Raw genomic sequence first — 17,969 nt, 5'->3', positions numbered from 1 at the left:
TGGACAGTGTTAAATTCTTGGGATTACAGCTTGATAATAAATTCAGCTGGGAGGAGCACACCACAGAACTGCTGAAGCTTCTTAACAAATCTCTTTTTGCAATGCGAATTTTGTCAGACATAGGGGATATAAAAATGAAAAAGCTGGCATACTATGCTTACTTTCATTCCATAACGTCATATGGGATTATTTTTTGGGGTGATTCATCAAGCCAAGCTAAAGTTTTCCGGGCACAAAAACTGCAGTAAGAGTTATATGTGGTGTGAACTCAAGAACATCTTGCAGAAGCCTGTTTAGGGAACTAGGGATTCTAACTACTGCTTTCCAATATATTTATTCCTTAATGAAATTTGTCATTAAAAATATATCACCTTTTCAAACCATCAGCTCAATTCATGGAACCAATACTAAAAATAAGAATAATCTTCACAAGGATTTAAAGTCACTTAGTCTTGTACAAAAAGGTGTGCATTATTCAGGAACACACATTTTCAATAACTTGCCAGCAGCCATAAAAAGCTTAACAACCAATGAAATTCAGTTTAAGAGAAGCCTAAAGGATTTATTGGTGGCCAACTCCTTCTACTCCATTGATGAATTTCTCAGTAAAACCAACTGATTTGTATATAAGTACAATACAACTTCTGCACAATTTCAGTGCAGTAATGTGTTCATTGAAAATTGTGTGTGTGTGTGTGTGTGTGTGTGTGTGTGTGTGTGTGTGTGTGTAAGTACAATCTAACTTCTGCACCATTTCAGTGCAGTAATGTGTTCATTGTAAATAACTATTATAGTAGTTCTATTACATGTTTATTACCTTATAAATAAATAAACTTTTTTATTTTAAATTCAGTGCATTAGTATTTGTAAAATGACTCTTTCATATGGTGTTCATTAAAAAATGACTATCATTCCACTTGGGACCTGTGGAATGGTACATTAGCTTATTTGTTTTAGTTGTAAATGTTTGTCATGTATTGTTGTTTTTCTGACATGTTCCACATCCTGGAGGACCTCCTCACTACGGATCAATTGGAATGAAAGTAAATCTAATCTATCTAACAGTGTTACTGTAATCTCTGGAGTTAGTTTATCCTGCCGTTTGAGAACTCCATATGCTGTTCATAGTCAGTTTGACAGTCCCCTTTGGCTAGCTTTTATCGTGCAGATACCTGCGTCTTTGGAGCGAAAGCTTATTCTGGAAGCCATCCCTTCCGTCTGGACAATACAATGGAACTTGGTTTCCCTCCCATATCAACTTCTAGGTCCTTCTGTCTGTAATCACTACTGCTGTCAGGCAGCTGCTCACAAGGGAACGAACTGTGTGAAAGAAAACGAAAATTTGCATTAAATGAACAAACACTTCACGTTTTTGATCAATTTTTCCATCTACATTTGCATTTATTTTGGACGATTACGTGGAATATCCTTATATGTTTATAGAAAGAATTTTTACTCTGCAGCGGAGTGCACACTGGTCTGAAACTCTTTCACTGACTAAAACTCCTGAAGGTAGACGTTGACTGTGAGTATTGTATCACAGACACAGTCCCTTTGACTGTTCAGAGACGGCACTAAACCCGCCCAAAGATGTAAACAACCATGCTTGAGCAGCGCCTGTTAGACAGAGGGGGTCCGACAGCTGATCAGTCCCAGTCATTCCACCAGGAAAGAGGTATGCGGCTCGTGTTGTCTGTAGTCCAACCATGCCTAGACGATCAATACCACGGTTCGATCGCGTCAGCATTGTTACTTTGTGCCAGGAAGGCCACTCGACAAGGGAAGTGTCCAGGCGTCCCATACTGAACTAGAGCGATGTTGTTCGGACATGGAGGAGATACAGAGAGACAGGAACTGTCGATGACATGCCTCACTCAGGCCGCCCTAGGGCTACTACTGCGGTGGATGACCGTTACCTGCGGATTATGGCTCGGAGGAACCCTGACAACACCACCATGTTGTATAATGCTTTTCGTACAGCCACAGGACGTTGTTATGACTCAAACTGTGCGCAATAGGCTGCATGATGCGCATCTTCACTCCCGATGTCCATGGTGCTATGTCTGCGTAAGCAGAAGAAACTAACGATCAAACTCCTAAAACAATTTATTGGACTGTTCAATTAACCAAAACAAATCCTCCAAGTATAACACCAACACAAAACAGTGATCCATCTTCGAATCACAACTACATACAAGAATAATATAGAAAACAACTGAAATAATTTCCTACTAGTCTCTGCCAGAGAGTTCTCCGATATACCAAGCCTAATCCAGAGATCAGCGAGAAGATCCAAGTCGGGCTGCCGGGGTGGCAGCTATACATGTCTGCTGGCGGTCGATGAACTGCCGATGTGCGGCGGAGCGGCGGCGGATGAGTACCTTGGAACTATTTTCCATCAAGAGGTTTCACGTGTGAAAATAGTTCCGGGATCTGCAGCGACCTCTTCCGTATGTTTACGTGGGCCGGTAGTTGCCCCTGGTGGCCGCTGGTGTCTTTGCTGTGGTGTTGTTGTTGTGGTTGTTCATCAATATTGCCTGTCGGTTGTGTAGTGCTTTGGTGTGCCTGCGAGGCGGGCAACCCGCGGCTGCAGGCTGTCAGTTTGGTTGCTGATACTTTAGGCGCCGCGATGTCTGGTGGAGAAGGCCACAGCACATGGCGAGGTCCATCTTTGCAACCACAACACCAGGCAGCACGGTACAAATGGGCCCCACAACATGCTGAATGGACCGCTCAGGACTGGCACCACGTTTTCTTCACCAATGAATGTCGCATATGCCTTCAACCAGACAATCGTCGGAGACGTGTTTGGAGGCAACCCAGTTTGGAGGCAACCCAGTTAGCCTGAATGCCTTAGACACACTATGCAACGAGTGCAGCAACATGGAGGTTCCCTGCTGTTTTGGGGTGGCATTATATGGGGCTGATGTACGCCGCTGGTGGTTATGGAAGGCTCCGTAATGGTTTACGATACGTGAAAGCCATCCTCCGACCGATAGTGCAACCATATCAGCAGCATATTGGCGAGGCATTCGTCTTCATGGGCGACAATGCACATCTTGTGAATGACTTCCTTCAGGATAACGACATCACTCGACTAGAGTGGTCAGCATATTCTCCAGACATGAACCCTATCGAACATGCCTGGGATAGATTGAAAACGTGACCAACCAACCAGTCTGCGGGATCTACGCCGAATCGCCGTTGAGGAGCGGGACAATCTGGACGCCGCCTTGATGAACTTGTGGATAGTATGCCACGACGAATACAGGCATGCATCAATAGAAGAGGACATGGTACTGGGTATCAGAGCTACCAGTGTGTAAAGCAGTCTGGACCACCACCTCTGAAGGTGGTAGAGCATGGATTGTGTGGTTGTCATGAGCAATAAAAAGGGCGGAAATGATACTTATGTTGATCTCTATTCCATTTATTTGTACAGGTTCAGGAACTCTCGGAACCGAGGCGATGCAAAACTTTTTTTGATGTGTGTATTTACTTATGGTTCAAAAACTGGAATTGATTCGCGAGAATCTGTATTCATCTGTATTCATCTGTGGTCATGCAGATACAGATTTTCCGTACTCTACATAAACCACTAAACTGGGGAAGTGCGAAAAATTGACCAAAAATTAAATTTTTCGATTTTGTTGCATTTAGTAGTGAAATTTATTGATAACTATTTCCCAAACTTTGATTCTCGAAATCGTATGGGAAATGTTGAAAAAGAAATGTAAGTTGTTCGATGTCTTGCGGCCATGCACCAGTCCCCTTCTGTCTATGGAACAACTATTTCTACACTGACAAGAAATGCATCCCTGTAATGAATGTTGTCTAGCCCACATTTAGGTTCCTGCAAATAGTGACCTACTAAGGAAGTGTGTTTATGGTAAAACTCAAAACCGAAAATCCAAATGAGTCTCTGAATGCGCTCATCTGGAAACTTTGCTCCAAAACAACATTTTCATCATCTACAGTTGTAAAACTTGCAACATATGATGCTGTAATTGTATTTAATAATGGGAACACAGGGAGAGTGAAAACGTTTCAGCGTTTGGGCTTCAGGACTGGTGCATTCACTTTGACCATTCTTGAGGAAATTGACCGTCGTCGAGAGTCCAGAGTTGAAATTTCTGTTCAGGACCTAGCAGAGAAAATAAGACAAAGAAAGACAATTATAAGGGAAGTGTCGAGGACAAAGGGGATATTCAGTACGGTTCTGGAAAATTCTGAGAAGCTACAGTTGAAGAAATACGCTTAATCTTTAAAGCCATTTTCCCGGAAACCACATTTTGTGACACTTCCGTACCTCTTTCTTGCGAAATGTGTGACAAATTCCTTCATATCTGATAGACACGTTTCTTACTGTACAACACACACACACACACACACACACACACAGAGAGAGAGAGAGAGAGAGAGAGAGAGAGAGAGAGAGAGAGAGAGAGAGAGCTAAATTTTCAAATGTTTTGTTTATACCAATTCCTCTCAAAACGGTGTAAACTGTTATAAATGACTTTTCTTAAAAATATATTCAAAACTGCTTACGTACGAGTATATTAGTTTATGTAGACATTACGCGTTTCATCTTTGGCACGATTGGTTTAACAGGTTATGAGTTTTGAAAACTGAATTAAAAATTACATTAATTATTACTATCCACCACATTAAATTTTACTTTTTTGTCTTTAATATTTTAGGCACAGTCTTTGATAACACGAGAGTTTGCGTTTCATGTATGTGCCCTCTTAAGACGAATGCCGGAACGATTTCTTTGAAAATGATACGGCCGATTTCCGACCCAATAGTTGACTTATTCGAGCTTGTGCTCCATCGCTAACGACCACATCGTCTACGGGGCGTAATATCCGTTTCTTACTTCCTTTGTATTATGTGCATGTGTGCAACACTTCCTGTTGGAATGGAACTCTTCAGTAATATTTGTTGAAGCATATGTTCGTGATGTAATAAAGGCAATAATGGCAAAATGTTTTACAGTCGTGAAATGCAATCAGTGCGGGTCAAGCTTCGTTTAAAACTAAGGGGCTAAATGTCGTGGTAAAGGGTTATCCTATTTAAAGATGTGTCTTGTACAATGCTGGAACGTTGCAGATGCATGCGGCGTATAGCGCGAATGTAGACACGATATCTGGGCAGCCTGATACAGTGTCTTCAACATTGCAGAGATGATGGTTCCGCACGCATAAACCTTCACAGTGCACAGCATAAGTGTTCGACAAGCGGACGTCACATCGTCACCCCAGAACCATACGGAGCGATCGACGATCTGCTGTGCATGAGATTGTTGCGATTCGAACCTTGGGTGTCAGGAACCCATTTATAAGCTTACAGGACAAAAATTCAGTCACCCTATGGCGCAGGCACAGATGAATATTTATGCCTTTACAGACGACGCAGCGATAAAGTCACGTGCTGCCTCTACGTGAGCATAAGGAAACAGCGATCAGTGAGACGTTTATGTTTCAAGCGAACATTTACGTAAAACATGGGTAAATGTAAGGACGCGACAGAGTGGCAAAAAGGGGTAGTCGACTTTGGCCGTGTCCATGGTCAAAAGGAGTGTGAACTTGCTGGATTTTTCGGTGTTTCGTGGCGGACTGTTCAGTGTGTCTACAAGCGGTGATGTAAGGCACGTGACCACCACGAAACACGATTTCAGAATTGCGGTCGGAAAAAGATCCTGACTGGGAGACACCCGGAGAAGCGTTTGAGGGCTTGTGAATCAAAATCTTTTCCAAACCCGACAGAAATTACTGCAAGCAGTGAATGTCCAAGCTCACCTGTTAGCGAGCAAACATTGCGACGGAACTACATGCAATGAACGTTTGGAGCCGCTCACCTTGCAAGAGGTCATTGCTCACATAGGTACATAAAGCTCCGTGCCTTCAGTGAGCTAGAAACCATCATATGAGGATAGCAGCTAACTGGCGGAATGTATTGTGGTCTGACGAATCACGTTTCTGCCTATATTCAAATAACGCATGTCGTTGAGTGCACCGAAAGCCAAATGAAGCATTTCATCTTGAAGGTCAGGTTCAAGCCGTAGGTGGGTCTGAGATGTATTGCGTGTGCTTTTCTTATCATGAAGTGGGCCAGCTCATTGAGGTGACAACTAACATGAACCAGCATCTAGATTTAAACATTCTAATGATCAGGTCTTGCCTTTCAGTCAACATCTGTATGCTGACTTTGCTACCGATACACTTATTTTTTGAGACGACAACAGCAGAGTTCATTGGGCTGGAATAATATGTGATTGGTTTTCTGGACGATCCCCCTCACTGTTACAACTCGATTGGCCTACAAAAATCACCTGACTTGAACCACATAGAAAAGCTGAGGGACATGTCGGAACAGCAGATGAAACGCCGACATCATCGCCGCAATTTGGTGGGACTGCGCTATCAAATCCTCGGCAAGTGGCTTAATCTGCATGCGATGTACCTACCCAAACTCGTGGACTCTCTTCCTAACCGAATCCAGGCGGTTATCAAGTGCAGGGGCGGACTTTACGGTATTAAACGATGGTTGTAATGATTTTTCTAGGAGTGACTAATTTTTTGTCGGTGAGATTACTAGAAATATACAGAGAAAACTGCAGCGTGCAGGCTTCAGCAGCCAACAAGCGACACGTGACCCTTTGCCTCCCCATCATTTTTGGCCATTGAGTGTAAATTTACGAGCATAACGCCAAATTTCACAACCTGTCCCAACGAATCCATTAACAATGAGGGATAGTTTTCACTCTTAGTCCGAAATGCGACAGGAGAACTATTCATCTTACCTCGGCATTGATCCTGTCTTTGGGAAAGTTTTGCAGGTTAAACAGAAAGCGCGAGTCTGCCATGCACTTGAGGGATTCGGCCCAGGATGGTACGAGGAACTGCTTCTCCATGTCAGGCTTGACTGGGTCAAGCTTCTTTTGGAAGAGGATCAGCACGGCGTCCATGATGAGTGTGATGAGGTACGGAGGCTTGCCCAACTTCCTCACCGTGGCGATGTCACCGGCCTGTCACATCAACACCAACATGTCGGCTTTCATGGGCTAAATAACAACAGTGAAAAGTGTGAAATAATGAACTGTTAAACAGATTTAAAAATTTAGTAACGTTTATGAAAGGACAAAGGAAAGGAGATTCCGACAGTCACGAAATAATATAAAAATATTATATCCGACAGAAAAATTGTGCGATTTCACGAAGAGAACGTACACAAGATGAAAAGGGCAGTTATAAAAGCTGTAGCGAGTTTAATTTATTTCTTAACACTAGTTTGAACTTCTGTAGTGTACTGTCATTAATACTGTTCACTGTGCACGGTTTGCTGGAAGAACGTCTTATGGGTACAGTGCAGCCATACTGATCCAAATGACAGTTTTCTTTATTAGAGCTTTTCGCATTGATGCATGGGAGAATATATAAATTTTTATGCTACACTGATTCATGCGTAAAAACCACCGTCTTCTGTAAGAACGTCTTACTTTGAAAAATACATCCTGCCACACTGATCCAAGTGAAAAACCACCCTTGGATAGTTATGGCATCAACTTATGACTATGACTTAATGCAAAAGCTGAAGAGATCCAATTCTAACACATCATTTTGAGTGTGGCTTATAGTCTGGAGTTCGTGTAACTTATCATATAAAAGTCAAAATAGACGCAAAAGAAGAGGACAGACATCTGCACGTCTCAGGCATGGATGGACCTCGTGCAGGACTGCCGAAGTATGAGTCTTTCATAGTTAGAGATATCACTGACACGTTCCTGGATTTTGAAAGCCTTTCAGATCACTATAAAGACTACCAAGCTGTTTTCGGAGGGGACGCAAAGATATCATAAACGCGAAAAATAACATTCTTCTAGGGGTCAATCCTTATGCATTACAATGATTACTATACAGAAAAAAAAGTATAAAGCGATTGACTTCAAATCTAATGAGACAGATTTGCAGGCATTTCTAATAAGCCTCCGAAACTACATACCTGCACACGCTAAAGTAGGAAAGATGTAAAAAAATTGGAAGACATAAAAAAATTCTGAAATTTGTTCCACTAGTTCATCGTATGTTTTACATATCAATTCCGCATGTATGCAGGAGAGGAAGGGGTGATGAGGTCCAGGACGATGAAAACATGCTAGCCTCCGTATTGGGGGATGGTTAAGTTTGATTACCTCCTAGGCTCTTCAGTGCTTCGATGTAATGCAACTATAATTTCAGTATTTTTTTCTACCAAAGTGATACAATGATTTATTTAACAGAAACCAAACTTTTTGTATCTTCCAATAAAAAATTACAATAAAACATTTTTTAAATTTATTCTAACATATTAGTCAACATTTCATTAAAGATTAAACCATAGAAAATGACACGTTTCCTTAAAACAAAGACAAACGCGTTTCCCTAATTTTATCTAAATGATGTGAATGTCACTTGAATCAGTGTCGTTCTAATGTCGCCATTTGCATTAAAATACTGACCAATTTATTCTACTGCCAGATCTATGTTTGACTAATATCTGCCGTTGTTGTTGTTGTGGTCTTCAGTCCAGAGACTGGTTTGATGCAGCTCTCCATGCTACTCTATCCTGTGCAAGCTTCTTCATCTCCCAGTACCTACTGCAACCTACATCCTTCTGAATCTGTTTCGCGTATTCATCTCTTGGTCTCCATCTACGATTTTTACCCTCTTCGCTGCCCTCCAATACTAAATTGGCGATCCCTTGATGCCTCAGAATGTGCCCTACCAAGCGATCCCTTCTTCTAGTCAAGTTGTGGCACAAACTCCTCTTCTCCCCAGTTCTATTCAATAACTCCTCATTAGTTACGTGATCTACCCATCTAATCTGCAGCATTCTTCTATAGCACCACATTTCGAAAGCTTCTATTCTCTTGTCGTCTAAACTATTTATTGTCCACGTTTCACCTCCATACATGGCTACACTCCATACTAATACATGCAGAAAAGACTTCCTGACACCTAAATCTATACTCGATGTTAACAAATTTCTCTTCTTCAGAAACGCCTTTCTTGCCATTGCCAGTCTACATTTTATATCCTCTCCCCAAATAGCAAAACTCATTCCTAATCTAATATCCTCAGCATCACCCGTTTTAATTCGACTACATTCCATTATCCTCGTTTTGCTTTTGTTGATGTTCATCCTATATCCTCCTTTCAAGACACTGTCCATTCCATTCAGCTGCTCTCCCAGGTCCTTTGCTGTCTCTGACCTCATCGGCGAACCTCAAAGTTTTAATTTCTTCTCCAAATTTTTCTTTTGTTCCCTTTACTGCTTGCTCAATATACAGATTGAATAACATCGGGGATAGGCTACAACCCTGTCTCACTCCCTTAACAACCACTGCTTCTCATTCATGCCCCTCGACTCTTATAACTGCCATCTGGTTTTTTGTACAAATTGTAAATAGCCTTTCGCTCCATGTATTTTACCCCTGCCACCTTCAGAATTTGAAAGAGAGTATTCCAGTCAACACTGTCGAAAGCTTTCTCTAAGTCTACAAATGCTGCCATAAGCAGTCCTATTTACAGTTGACAAACACGATGGAGGTACAATAAAATCAGTGTAGCGCATCGTCAATGTTTATAAATGCAGAAGACGATACTACAGAAAGTTAAGGGGTACTTATCACCACCATATATCGTCCTGTCGATAGGTACATCTCGTTTTATGTGAGGGTTGATGTCAGCCGTACACTAAATTCCAGATAACCTGGCTGATGATAAAATAAATACTTATACAAAGCGGATTTCGTCGACAATCTCTTGAAAATTACACTCTTATTATAACATACGATGCCTGCAGAGATGTATGTCAGCTTAACATAAACTTCTTGCATATTTTGACCGTTTATAGTTAGTCATATAACACGTTGTTTCGGAGGGTATAATTATTTATTAAATAACTTTTCTGATGTCTAGACCACATTTCCAAAATCACCTTAAACGTTTCGACATTCCGTCATTTTCAAAGGCTATAAAATACAACAGAAAACAGGTATCAGAAGATATGAAAATATGTTTCATCACCGATTAGAGACAGAGCATTGTTTATACCTATCCAAAGGTAGTCAAGATGTAGAAAAGCTCTTGCTGTAGCAAAAGTAGTGCAGTGGCATACAGGCAAATGTGTGCGACATTTCTGTTGCATAGTTTGGAGTCGTAGGGAGAGTTATTGAAACTGTTAACAAAATTTACAAAAATTTTAAGGATTGCTATTGCAAAGGCTACATTCAGATGAAAACGCTGCGGGCAAATAGGCTCAGAACAGATTAGCGAAAGCAGACAGTAAACTATTAGATGTAGAGTTTTGCTCTCCATGTCACAAACTATGTGCGGAAGAATAGGTTAAGGCAATATTTAGAAAGTCACGAGATGTTAGTCTGTAGAAAAACGGATAAAATGTCGTGGAGAGACAAAATCTCAAAAAACAATGTTAATAGGGAATGGGTGAACATAACTCTATCTTTACTGTTGTTGGAAGTCGGAAGATAACAGTAATTGACACATCTTGTAAAGAAGACCTCTGTTGCACGATATTACAGATAGAAAATTTTTGGATATATCAGGTACTGGAAGAAGAAGAGCCATAGAAAAATGTTGGGTGTATCAGGCATTGGAAGAAGAAAACCACTTAACCACACTAAGCCACCAATGAGAGCAAATATGCTCGTATGGCTTAAGGCCTCCGTCCACTATCAAACTTGTTTGTCAAATTCGCTCATCTCTACCCACGGGTTTATCATACAAGCCGGTACACGTAGCAACAACTTTGAAACAGACGCTGTTCGCGTCGTCAAGTATTTTGAAACTAGTGGGAAAGGCTACCAATTGAGACAAAACATTTTTTTGCATTGAATTTAGCACTGTGTTTAAAGAAGAAAAAGAAAACAAAGAAGAGAGATCCAAGGAATCGTTGAAATTCAAGAATCTGCTAAAGGAAATATTACACACAGAATCTGATAATTATATCAACTTCCTCCGAATGGACAGTCAAACTTTTAATAATCAAGTTACTTCGCTCTCACATTGAAAAACTAGACATACGTAAGATATGCGAAAATTTATTCTCATCTACTAAAAATGAGAGTTTATGAAATGTCACAACGTGGAAACATATATATCGTCTGTGGAAGAACCGGAGAGCTTCGATTTTTAAAATTTTATTCAATCCCTGCTTGTATGTTGTGTGTAGAATACTAATTTTCTTCTTAACCCCCTCCCACGTAATATATGGCTGGGAAAACGCAACACCTCTACCATTTTGGTAACTGCCAGTGATATTTTGCTTCTATCCTTGACCGTACTTTTCACAGTTTTGGAAACTCACGATATAATAAGACAAACTGTAGTAAAACATTTGTTTGCTAAATATCCACGGTGAGACATCAGCACGATGTCCGCCATCTTGTCAAATCTATCGTCAATAAAAGTTCTCTCAAACACGTCAAACAGCCCTGCTTACGGTCAGATGTCTGACAAACCTGTAAAATTTGACAAATTGTTTGGTCGTGTATGGGAGCCAGTAAAGTGACGGTGTTAGCGTACGAGATAGGAAGGTGTGCCACACCCTACAAAATACGAGTACAGACGACGTGTGATCAAAAGCAACGGGAATTTTTGTTTTTCTGAAAGAATCTTTATTTAGTTATCAACATCAACTTTTTCCGCTTCAAAATAATCCCCCTCAGATACAACACATTTATGCCAGCGCTTTTTCAATCTTGGAAGCACTTCTGCAACTCAGTTTTCGTTATGGTGTTCAGGTCCTTCAGCAGTTCTGTTTTTTTCTCATCGGTGGTTGCAAAACGACGTCCTATCACGGTTCTCTTCAGCCTCGGGAATAGAAGAAGTCGCAGGGGAATAGGTCCGGCGAATACGGTGGGTCAGGCATTATATCAGTTTTGTTTTTTGCCAACAAAAAACGAACAAGCGTTGGGGTGTGAGCGGTAGCAATTGTCGTGTTGCTATTTCCACGAGTCGTTTTGCCACAATTCTGGTCGTTTTCTTCGAACTCTCTCATGCAACGGCGCGTAACTTCCAAGTAGTATTCCTTATTGACCGTACTGCCATAAGCCAGGAACTCATGCTGCCTGTTCGATATTGCAATCGAAGAAACAGTGAGAAGAACCTTCATATGTTATTAAACTCTTCGAATTTTTCTTGGTCCCGGCTCTTCAGACAGTTTCCATTGGCACGATTGGGCCTTGGTTTCGACGTCATACCCGTATACCCATGCTTCGTCAGCTGTTATAACCTTCTTTAGAAGATCTGGATGGTTGTCGACTTCATTGACCAATTTATGAACGACGTAATTTTTGGTCGAAATTTAACAATTTCTGGACAAACTTCGCTGCTCCACGTATCATGCTTTCGCGCAGCAGAAAAAAATTGCTTGGCTTGAGCCTAAGGATACGCCGACATCATCAGCAACCTTTCTGGCGGTGATACGGCGATTTTCCAGGGCCATTTTCTTTACTTCTTCCACATAGTCGTCAGTAACTGATGTGCTAGGGTGTCCAGGGCTGTCACAGTCTTCACTGTCTTCTCGACCCTCTATGAAACGTTTATACAACTCGTATATTCTTGTCTTACGCATAGTAGATTCACCAAAAGCCATAGTCAACAAGCCGGCCGGAGTGGCAGAGCGGTTCCAGGCGCTACAGTTTGGAACCGCGCGACCGCTACGGTCGCAGGTTCGAATCCTGCCTCGGGCATGGATGTGTGTGACGTCCTTAGGTTAGTTAGGTTTTAGTAGTTCTAAGTTCTAGGGGACTGATGACCTCAGCAGTTAAGTCCCATAGTGCTCAGAGCCATTTGAACCATAGTCAACATTTCGAATGCGTTACTGTAGTTTATTTTTCAAGCAAAATTTAATGCAGATTCTTTGATTCATCTTTTTCGAAAATAGAAATTCTCCAAGCACTCGAAAATACGTATAACCTTGTCGACTGTCACCAATAAACTAGATATTCAAAATAGCTGAAAATGCAAACTTACAACAAGAACATGTGTACCAACAAGATAAAAAAAATTTTAAAATTGGATGTATAAAGCCCGCGAAATTAAGAAATTCCCTTTGCTTTTTGATCACACTTCGTATGCTAGAGTTACAGTGACTGTTCTAAAATACACCACAACCGAAGTGTGGCTGTTTGGCGGCTATCCATATTTCTATATTTCTGCCTCAGAGACGCAAAACTTATACAGCTAAATACGAATACACACAAAAAATATTAACTCAATATACTAGCCCACCGCCTACACCTTTATGTATGCAATCTTTCTATATATGTAGATACCAAACCAAGACTGTTAATTATTACAGTAAACAAATACACCGTTAATGATACTGACCTTAATGGTGAGCAGAGCTGCCTCGGCTGCCTCCAGCGCAGGCATGGCCGCTACTAGTTTCTTGTCGGCCTCTGCCTTGTCCACGGCGATGACGTCGACGAGCGCCTGAGCGCGGTCCTTCACTACCTGCACCTCCGCTTTGACCACCTCCGCAGCCTCTGCGGACGCTGTCACTACGACCAGCACCTCTTCGGCGCGTGCCGACGCCTTCTTGATCTCCACCTCCATCACCTACGCAGCACGATGCATTGTGTGAACTGGGGCTAATATTGCGATTCTTTGGTGGTGGTCGGACGCTGTTAAGCACATTGTACAAATATTTGTCACCCCCATGAATCGAGCCCACTGGTCACTTTGGATTGCTGTAGACAATGTAGAAGTGGTACCAGGTGGACACGTGAGGCTTTACTGCTGACGTAGATCATGGCAGAGAAGTGCTACGCATATACCGATCGACTGTATGGGATCAGTACAGTAAGATGGGTCGATGTGGAGATCTGAAACAAAGCTAGAAAGGAACTATCGTGTTTGGATGTGTCTGCTGCCAGAGCTATTATGTTTGGATGTGGCCATGGTTAGAGCTATTGTGTTTGGACGTGGCCATAGGCAGAGCTATTCTGTTTGGAGGTCCCGTGGCCAGAGCTCTTGAATCTGGATGTGTCCATGGCTCGAGCTAACGTGTTTGTGTCCATGGCCAAAGCTATCGTGTTTGGGTGTGTCCATAGCCAGAGCTATTGCGTTTGGACGTGCCCAATGCCAGAGCTATCGTGTTTGGATGTGTCCATGCCAGAGTTCTCCTGTTTGGACGTGACCATAGGCAGAGCGATCGTGTTGGACGTTTCCATGGCCATTGCTATTGTGTTTGGACGAGCCCATAGCCAGACCTATCGAGTGTGGACGTGTACATGGTCAAAGCTATCGTGTTTGGACTTGTGCATGGTCACAGCTATCATGTTTGGAGCTGTCCATGGCCAGAGCTATCGAGTTTGGACGTGCCTATGGCCAGAGTTACCGTGTTTGGACGCTGGTTAGAGTTATCGTGTTTGGATGTGCCATGGCGATATTATGAATGCGGTTGCTTGATATGTCAATGTATCAATGCATGTAGGGATAATAAAGAAACCCTCAACCAATCAACCAACAGGGATGAGATTTGATAGGAATTGTTGCTGTCAGTAAATACAGTCCAGTTGTGACCACTTTCTGAGCGGGTATTCGAAAGGAACTGTTTTATTGGACATTTGGAGTCGGGTAGCTCGTACAAGGCCATTGCTCACAGTGATTCACAAAGATGCATCTCTTCAATGGGATAAACAACACAATTTGGACAGTAACTCACCGGAGGTCTAGCGAGTCGCGATTTTGCCTCTTTTAAAATAGTACGTGCGTCAACAGACCACGAGGTGTTTAACCTGCACTGTGTAGAATTTGTACCCGTAGTTCGGGTCAGACTTGGCTTTATGATGGTCTGTGGGGTTTTTAGTATCTGAATTGGGCTCATTTGTTTAGGTTACCATGAATAAGAACAAGGATATTTATTTCAGCATTCTCGGTGACCAAGTGGTGCCCTTTCTTCTACATCCTCATGGTAAGTAAGCTGTAGACATTCCCATCTTTCAAGATGGTAGCTATGTTAACAGGGTAGCGCGCAAACGTATATAAATTTCGGAGTTCGGTGTGGGTAACAGAACTTAACAGATCCTTAATTCAGAAGGGTACAGGAAACAGACTACAACTGGTTCGAAGGCTAACTAAATTTGAATGTTTCTGGATCAGGAAAAGTTGTCAGTTAAGGGTGGATGTAATGGATTTGGGCTCAAAAAATCGGTTTTTCATGAATATTATTTTCCTAATGTACAGAGATTAATCTATTTTGTGCATAAATTTTATCTTGATGTCAAAATCTAAAATGCTCTTAAGATATTAAACTCAGCACTCGCAGCCGCTTTCATCTTTTCAGACATTTGGGAAATGGTAGTGGGGACTCTTCATTTTTTCAAAGCTGTTATAGATAATAAACCATAAAATACTCCAATACGAAAGTTAGAATGCGATGGCCACACGCAAAAGACGCTTAGTGATATGTTTCGTCAGTTGCTGAAAGAGTAGAAATGTGGAACGCCTGAGGATGGAGAAGAACAAGGAGGAACTATTAAAGAAATTGGTTCTCTTCAGTCACATTATGGGAGAGCTAGAAGGAAAATACAAACAATTTAGAGGCAATGAAGCGTCCACTGTGGGCAGTTTACTTTTGCATGCTATGCACCGACCAAAGACCGATGCATAAACTGTGCACAAAAGACTATTGCTGTAAGTACAAACAGTAAAGGAAACCTATTCACATAAACACTCACTGTCAGAACCTGTGATAAATGCAATGAAGCACGTAATCAGACATCTTGCAAACTCTGATTTGTTGAGGAGTGTCTTCATGGCAAAATACAAAATGCGAATGAAAGCCCTAGGTAATTTTAATATGGATTAGGTGTTCAAAAAGGACATACTGTGGACATTATGTACTAAAAACAGGTGTCTGTGATGAAGTTTTATGTTTTAACTAGAGAAATAATGGCAGAATTGAAGTGCAGGGGAGAGTTGGTGTAAATCCAGGTGTGTTTACTACAAAAAAAGGCATTTACACCATCGATGAGAGCAGGGTCAAGAAAGCTGGCAGATCACTGTCTTAGCAAAAATACAGGCCCGGCAAATTCGAAGGGGAAAGAAGAAAAAGTTGGAGGATGAGGAACATCAGTATGTAGGATTTTAAAATTGAGATAGGTTTATTACATATAGAAATATAAGAAGAAAATCTTTCAATCGCACTTTCTCCGTTTTACATTTTTTGCAATATTAGAAGCCTTTTCTCAAAAACTATATGCGCTAATGCTATGAAATATTCAGGAGTTATTTGAAACATGTTGTTGTCTCATTGGAAGTAAAAAATATAAAATCCTTCTATTTCATTTTGATTTATAGGATTATACGTAGGAAAAAACTTAATTTTGAATATGTAAAATTCAGAACTCTTCGACTAATAAAATTTTTAATATTTCAATTATTGTAGTTCAGTCGTGTTATAAAATTCTTAGGAACCTACAGTAAAATTTTTAAATTCGTTACACCACTAGAATCCGAGTTACGGCTTTTTATAAAAAGACAATAAAAAATTAAAAATCCATATTTTTGGCAAAATATTAATCCTGGGTCTTTTACTGTATTTTTCCATCAAAATACAGCTCTTTTTGTTTACACAGCAAAATTTCGGATCTGTACGTTCATAACTGTGGCTGTAATGATTTTTTAAATAAATGTTTACATTGTCGGCTACATCCCACTTTACGTCCCTTATGGCAGGGCATGGAACGTGTGGAATTGTAAGAATGAGGGGTTCTGTAGGGAGACGAATATTGAGATGTTCGAAGAACTTGGGGCATAGAGCAACTTGATTCATTGCTGGGAGGTACATGCAGGGGATACGTACAGGAGTGGAAGATGAGGCAGAGTAGAGTACATGGTACTCAACGACTTGTATTGACTAATGAGTTGTAAAATGCACAGGTTGCAAATCATACTATTCACTGCCAGGCCCAGCCGAATCACTGCCACAGCCATGTTCTTGTTGAAGGATGTTGTCACGTATATTGATCTAAGTGTTAACCTTTTACTAATCTCGCTTGCACGGTCTGGGAGTATCATCGCTAATTACGGACTCACCAATCTTAATTTCAGTTCTCGGTGTCAAGGTTTATATAGAAAAGAAAGATGTTTTTCAAAGAAAAGCTATTAGTTAGTGAATAAATAAATACATGAGCGTAAAATATCCAAAAAGGGATGAGATAGAAATATTTCCTGAAAGATGCACACAAAAAACGTATGAAGAAGGTTGCGAAGATAGTATCAGGCTAAAGGAAGCAGAAGAGTTTAAAAAGTGTAGTAGGCTGGGATCTCTAAAGCTATGGTCCAATAGAGAGAATGTAGAGTAGATATTGACGAAGAAATATGCCAGAGATAGGGAAGATGATACAGGATAGTGCAGCGAGGAAGAATATTCAGGTACTGTCATCGATAAGTAGTAGCTTTTACTTATGATGCAAAGAACGTACTGTTCACTGAGTTGAATTGTAATGAGGACGAAGCAGTATTTGAAGAATTATAGGCTACAGTGGTTGTTAAACATGTTGAAGTTTTTGATTGGCAAAGAGACCAGGACAACTGAACCCAAGGCTTAGAGAAGTAAACATTCGGTGAACAATGGAGTCGACGAACTGGACCAAAAATAAAAATCTGAGCTGTTAGAAGAAGTATGTGGAAACCGTGAATCATCCTACAATATCTGCAGAAGACAAAAGTATTCGGATACAAGGCTTAGCACAGCTAATATATTAGTGACGTGGCTTGCTGTAGCTGTCAGGAACTCGTAGAAGTGCAGTTTGCTCGTCAGCTGTACGAATTACTTTTTATTCTTCACCGGTTTCGGTCGTATCGATCATCATCACAGGAAGAAAAAGCAGTATATAAGATGGAAAAGCACTTCATTTTTCCTTTAGATGAATTGAAAGTCCTGGAAGTTAC

General features: G+C 41.1%; 1 protein-coding gene across 1 annotated transcript in view; it reads right to left on the bottom strand.

Moving 5' to 3' along the window:
• Positions 1 to 17,969, bottom strand: part of LOC124775662 (dynein axonemal heavy chain 8-like) — a 605,208-nt gene that overhangs the window by 219,535 nt on the left and 367,704 nt on the right. The window contains exons 30-31 of the mRNA XM_047250489.1: positions 13,398 to 13,628; positions 6,806 to 7,030 (exon numbers count right to left, since the gene is read on the bottom strand). Coding sequence (XP_047106445.1) covers positions 6,806 to 7,030; positions 13,398 to 13,628 — 456 coding nt within the window. The remainder of the gene's footprint in view (positions 1 to 6,805; positions 7,031 to 13,397; positions 13,629 to 17,969) is intronic.

This window comes from Schistocerca piceifrons, chromosome 2 (assembly GCF_021461385.2).
Source record: "Schistocerca piceifrons isolate TAMUIC-IGC-003096 chromosome 2, iqSchPice1.1, whole genome shotgun sequence".
Classification (NCBI taxonomy): Eukaryota; Metazoa; Arthropoda; class Insecta; order Orthoptera; family Acrididae; genus Schistocerca; species Schistocerca piceifrons.
The sequence above is the reverse complement of the archived record's forward strand: the minus strand, read 5'-3'. Positions and strand labels throughout refer to the sequence as shown.